Genomic DNA, 6,437 nt, shown 5'->3' with positions numbered 1-6,437 from the left:
TCTTTTCTCAATATAGCTCAGCAAAATCTAATGTGATCATTTCCTAAGATGCAATTTTGTCTTCAACTATTTCCAGAAGTCAGTTTCAGATTATAAAATCTGAAAGGAAAAGGAGTTAGAAATCAAGTGTATAATTAATGGAAATATGGTAAACATTTTATTATGAGATTGGTAAACAGTGATATGGAAAAATCTACACCTGTTCTTGTAATTTCAGGACATGAAACAGCATAATGTAAATTGATACCAAAGAACTCTTCATATTGCATTTTTATGCAAAAGGTAGTACATGAGTAAAAACTGATCTCCTTATCCACAACCTGCATAAGAATAGAAAAGTTCAGTTGGAAGGAACCTTCAGAATCCCAATTCCTGATTGTTTCAGAGCTAACCAAAACATACATCATGTTGTTGAAGGCATTGTCCAAATCCCTTGAACAGGCACAGATCATCAGCCACCTCTCAAAGAAGCCTGTTCCAGGGTTTGACCACCCTCATGTTGAAGACATGTTGCCTAATACCTCATCTTAAGACATGAAAGAAAAATATTTCTTGACTGCATCAGTGTTTTTACAAAACAGATTTAAAATACATGAAAAGCTTGTTTGGATTCTGTGAGTAGATTTTCATTCTAAAAATGAGGTAAACGTGGCACTGTATTAGTAATATCATGTTCAGTAACAGAAGAATAAAATTGCAACAATACTGTTTTAAGTTTGTCAAGTTTTCAGCAAGATAAAACACTGAATGGGGCAAGCATGCAACAAGTTCAAGCAAGTATGTGCAAAATCCATTTTATACTAAAACCAAACAGTTTTTACATAGCTTTCTCCTCTCTGGACTTCAATCCATACAACACAGTTCAGATCTACCTTTCATGTTTTGATGAGTCAACTAAGCTCCAAACACAACTTCTTCCACACAGATATGCATTCTCAGATTAATTACTATAACACCTGTTTTTAAATTAAAGGTATTGAGAAATGAACAATTTGAATTACTCTTAGAAATTTATGTGCTTTTTCTTGTTTTTTTTTTTTTTTTTTAAACTAGGGAATAACTAATTAAACAAAATAACTAATTAAAGCCTGATATAAGTCATCATCAAAATCAAGCATGAAATTGAAGCATTGAAATCAAGCATGCACTGGTTTCATTCATTTCTCTATGTCATTTCAACATCAGGCTAAGAGCATCAGTGATTAGTTGCACTAAAGGAATAAGCACTCTGTTCCTTACTGGAGAACAAGTACAGATCCTAAACCCATAGGCACAGAGTATGGAAGAAACAGCAAGGAAGTTACACTCTCAAGTAACTGAAACAATCCACATTGGGTAGCTTGCTTTTTTAATTAAAAATAAAACACAAATAACTGTAGCAATGTGCCAGCGTCAGCAGTGACCACACTGCTAGTTTTGCAGCTGAATCAAGGCTCAGTTGTTTCTTTCATGCAGTAGTAGTACAAAAAGCTAGCAAATATACCAGCAGTGTTACTTTTTAAATACATGTGCCTTCTTAAGTTTATGCATTAAGCCTGAAAAACATTAAACAGCTGTAACTCCAATTCGTATACCATGCTTACATTTGTTGGAATTTTAAAATAGGTTATTTAACACTTTCTGTGGACATTGTTTTTAACATTACTGGTAAGTCAAATCATTAAGATCCCTCTCGTATTAAAAACTTACATTCATTCCCTGACTAATTGCTTTAGTAAGAATGCTATTTGGACAATCTTCCTTTATGATTCCTTTTGCATTTCAGAAATAAATCAAATTTTCAAGTAGCTGCATAATGGTTGTCAATTATGGCTGTTAACATACTTCTCAGTATTTTGGAATACCAAAGAATTTTGGCCCAATACTGTGCTGGCATAAAATGCGTACAAATTCCCTGATTTAAAAGGGCTAAGGCTGATTTCAGGAGCAGACCCGCTACAAAATTAGAAGATACGAAGAGATTCTCTCTCTAGTTTCCTTCTGTATAATTCCTTTCACTAGCAAAACAAACAGAGGTGAATATAGATTATAAAATAACAGTAATCCATAGTTCTCCTGTACAACTTGGCACCATACTGTAATTATCATACCAAGAATTATGACTGATGCAATGTCTGCTCAGGAACAAAACTACCACAACTTAAATTAAATTTAAATTTACCACAAATTAAAAAAAAACAACAACAACAAAAAAAAACTCATTGTCTGCATGGCAAATTGTTTGGCTACTGATCATGAAACGGTTTCTCAGATCTAAAAGGCAAGAGAAACCATTCTATCACTGGAGAATTTGTAATCTATCACAGAATTATTGTTCTTTCTACATACCACTGAATGTCACACAGGCTAATTAATATTTTTAATAAGTACAACTTTACATTGGTCAAAACCAATAAATATATGTAAATAATAAAAAAAGTTATCATACCAGGAAGAGTTATGAAGTAAGCAGTAGTAACAACAACAACAACAAAAAATACTCCCTTTCATATACATTTGCACTGCCCCAAAGACAAAAGATCAAAGTGCACTGTATTTTAATGACATCTGAAAGATTACGAGTAGACTGCTTGTGAAGGTGGTAAGAATTGAAAACTTTTTTTTTTGTGCAGAACTAAAATTGATGGGTCTTTCAGAGCACAGGGCTACTCCAAACTGCACTTCTGACACTCACTTCTATCCAACCCAGTTTCCTACTCTCAATGTCAAATATATTTACAAAAAACAACCATACAATTATTTTCCAGTTACGTATTCTGAGTGAGCTCTTTCAATATACAACTACACTCACAAAGTCCACAGCAGGCAAAAAAAAGACCTTGCCACAGACATGGTTAAGAGCCCTGAAACTTGACCCAGTTAATAAAATCTCAAAAGCAGAAAAGCAGCATGGAGCAAAAGGAGGAAGAAAAAAAATAAAAAAAGAATGAAAAACCAAAACCAGAACTCAATAGATCTGCACAAAAAAAAAAAAAAAAAAAAAAAAAAAAAAAAAAAAAAAAAAAAAAAAAGGCATTTATTTGGCTATACAGACTTACTCAGCATATAGAGCACATACCTGGAGTGGCCAGTTTGAAGGCATAACTGGAAACTGTGAAGGGTTCTAGCAGCTCTAACTATGCCATACTAACCTGAAAACAGCTGATCTGGAAACAGGAGCTAACTTGAAGACATGAAATACATGAAAGTGTAGAGTGACACAATACTAGAACAACTCTTGTTACTTCAGTCTCATCTGAAGACCAAGATCAAGACAGACATTTTAGCTGTAGTGGGTATAATTACTGACAGGTCCTAAAAAGATAGCAAAGAAGTCCACAAAGGCCCCATGCTGCAGCAAAGGCCAGCACTGCTGAAGCTGTGCACCTCCATCCAGGTTATTCAAATTCAGGGAGAGATGACAGGTCAAAGTGAAAAAGCAGCTTCAGCCTGAATTGCAAGCAGTCTCTTGCAACTGGCACAACCCAGAGACCTGCCCAAGCAGAAGCCAGCAAAGCTCTGCTCAGCCTGGAGCCTCTGCAGGGCATGCAGCTCTGATCAAGTGCAAAAGAGCCTCAATACATTAACATAAAGATTTCCAGACAGCTTAGAAATTCAGCTCACTTAGAACAGATTTAAGCACTTAATCTGAATACAGATACTGATGAGCAAGCAATTCTTAGAAGAATAAATAATCCTGAATACAGTGAATGCAATGTGGATACTCGGCATATAGCAACATCCACCTTAGCAGGTTAATCAGACTGTCTGATGATATTTCCTGCTAATGAAGATGTAATAGAAGAGTCTGATGGTTTCAGACTTAAGAGCACAGTTAAAAAAGCCAAAATATCATTAGGTCCTGAAAGAAGAACATCTTTTACATTTCTTACACAGTTCACCCAATTTCCTTAAAAAAATTAATGACTGTAAAATAAATGACATGACTTTGATGTAATGTAACATTTCCTATAATGAGAATAGCTGTGTGAAATTTACATTTCAATGGATGAAGTTACTGGGTTAGATTTTACATTTCAACTGGCTGTACTATATAATGTTAATGAAAAATTGTTTGTTACATATTATTCAAATGGCCATATTTTTATATGGATAGAAAGACTTCAGTATTCTTACTCTGCCTGGCTCCTGCATTTTTTTTCCTTATCTACAGAGAAAAGCAAATATTGTCATTCCTACCTTTTTCTCTACAGAGAAATGGAGATTGGACTCTCTCATCTTAAAATGGTCAAATATGCCTAGTTTTGCTGCATGTAAAAAAAAAAATGAAGAACCACTTTCATTTAATCTGTTCTGATAAAATCCAAATGGTCTGAATGAAATTATAATGTAGGAGTTGAGATGTATGCTTTTCCCTCCACACAGATAACATTCTTCTTGAAAGTAAAATAAATGCAGATCTATTTCTTCCCTTTATGCTCATTATTCTAGCATTTTAATTTCAGATCTTACTGAACTCAGAAACTGAAAATAGTGAACAGAAGAGAAAATACAGCTAAGACAACTGCAGGAGTATCTCACATAGTTTATAAGGAAACAGGAAAAGAAAGGAAATTAACACACTGTATAGTTACAGATAATCTCAAGTACTAAAACATTCTCAAGTGGAATAGTTTGACATGGTATTACAGACTGTATTGCAAAATGAAATCTATTTATATATATAAATGCATCTCTCACTCTCTGAGGTCTGAAATTTTCTAAATAATACAAAAATATTTTCATTATTTGACATTTAAACAAAGGAATAAGAATCCCTGAGTAAGCCAAAGACAACTGATATGTATGGCCTCAGAAAACACTCAAAACCAAGACTTGATTTTAAGGCAGTTTCCAACCTGCAGATAAAACAGAACTAGAAAAGTGATGTGTTACAGAAGAAGAAATCTAATTAGCAGGCGCATTTGCATTGAGAATAGTATTTGAACTTTACTTCTAAATGTCATTGCTTCCCAGCTTAATTAACACATCTTACAAAGGTACTATTTCAACTGACAGGACAACAGGGTCAACACGCCCTTAAATTCAAACAAAAAATTAAGTACTGCTGACTGTTACAGTATGCTTGTGTTCACGGTTTCAACAAGAGGAAAAAAAATAACAAGGAAACAAAACCAGAAGCTGTCTGAAAAGACACATACTAGCCAACTATGGTCAACTGATATTTGTGTTTCCAAATAAACAGAATTCATCAGTTCTTCCACTGAGGCTTTGAAGTCAGAGTGAGTATCTTATAACAACGGAGTATTATGTTGGCAGGGAAGTGGACTGTTTACTTAAAAGTTACAACTAGATTCAGGTGTAATAACTTTCGGAGAAGGAGGTACAAAGTAAACCCTCTCAAAAGATACACTATTTCTGAGTGTTAATTTTGAAGTCTGTAGACTTAGGGCACTGATTATCTCCCTTTCCCCTCTCCCACATAAATATGCACCTATATATACACATATGTGTCTTCAAACATTCAAAAAGTACCTTCACACTACAAATCTAATCTTCAAGATCACAGCTCTTTTTAATGTAAGTAGGTATTTTTCTAATTTTCTTACTTTGGTGTATCACTGTTAACACAACTTCATTATTTTCTTTTAAGTTGTATTTGTACGATACATTTGGATTATAACTAAAAATGAAAAACTGAGTCTCAACTCCAAATTACATTGCCCTTGTAGTGATGTGATGAGAAAGAAGTCCAGTGACGAACAGAGGTACTCTGAAGCTCAGGAATAAAGGCCATGGATTGTTATTCTCTTCAGATCTGTTACACACCAGGAACAGTGACACTGGAAGTAGAGAATAAGAATGAAATGGTCTCCTAATAATTAACGATTACTTCCTTTAACCAGAATTCATACATCTTCTTCATGAAACGCCAGTGGATGCTCTAAGACTTACGTAGGCTACTTACAAAGCAAATGTACATGCCATTTAGGTTATAGGATTTCATTAAGTCAATCTTGCACACACCCTAGTGTGTAGACTATGTACTATATGCTAGTTCAGAACAGAAGAACAGGTCTCCAGCTTCTCTTCAAATTCATTTCCTTCTATGTTCTGTGTCACATTTCAGTGGATATCAATGGCCTGTTTTGTCTCAAGTTACTTCTTGTTATCTAAACCCTTGAAATCTTTTCTTGTACTGAGAAAGGTTCAAAATGCTCTACTCATCTGGCAAACGCCAATTTCTAATCAATATTAATGGACTTCCAAAAATTAAATACAAAAGGAAACCCAACCAGCATATTTGTAAGTATCATGAAGTTTCAATAATAGTAAGAATAGTTCTGAGGCACTGTTATTTGGCTGTGGCAATCCATGCTGCACAAACGCAATCTGAACTCTTGCTCTCTAGTAGGACAACTCAGAAGATAACCAGCTGTCATATTCTGGCATGTGATGGGATTTTGGTATGCTGAACAGAATGCTGTGTGATGGAA

General features: G+C 34.5%; 1 protein-coding gene across 3 annotated transcripts in view; it reads right to left on the bottom strand.

Annotated features, from left to right (window-relative positions):
* Positions 1-2,962: 2,962 nt before the first annotated feature.
* Positions 2,963-6,437, bottom strand: part of RNF217 (ring finger protein 217) — a 56,083-nt gene continuing 52,608 nt past the window's right edge. For 2 of the 3 annotated variants that reach the window (XM_052677684.1, XM_052677701.1), the window contains one exon: positions 2,963-5,783. In XM_052677684.1, coding sequence (XP_052533644.1) covers positions 5,656-5,783 — 128 coding nt within the window. In that variant the 3' untranslated portion in view covers positions 2,963-5,655. The remainder of the gene's footprint in view (positions 5,784-6,437) is intronic. The other variant, XM_052677690.1, reaches the window with a different exon arrangement.

This window comes from Tympanuchus pallidicinctus, unplaced genomic scaffold, assembly GCF_026119805.1.
Source record: "Tympanuchus pallidicinctus isolate F22 unplaced genomic scaffold, pur_lepc_1.0 scaffold1, whole genome shotgun sequence".
NCBI lineage: Eukaryota > Metazoa > Chordata > Aves > Galliformes > Phasianidae > Tympanuchus > Tympanuchus pallidicinctus.
The sequence above is the reverse complement of the archived record's forward strand: the minus strand, read 5'-3'. Positions and strand labels throughout refer to the sequence as shown.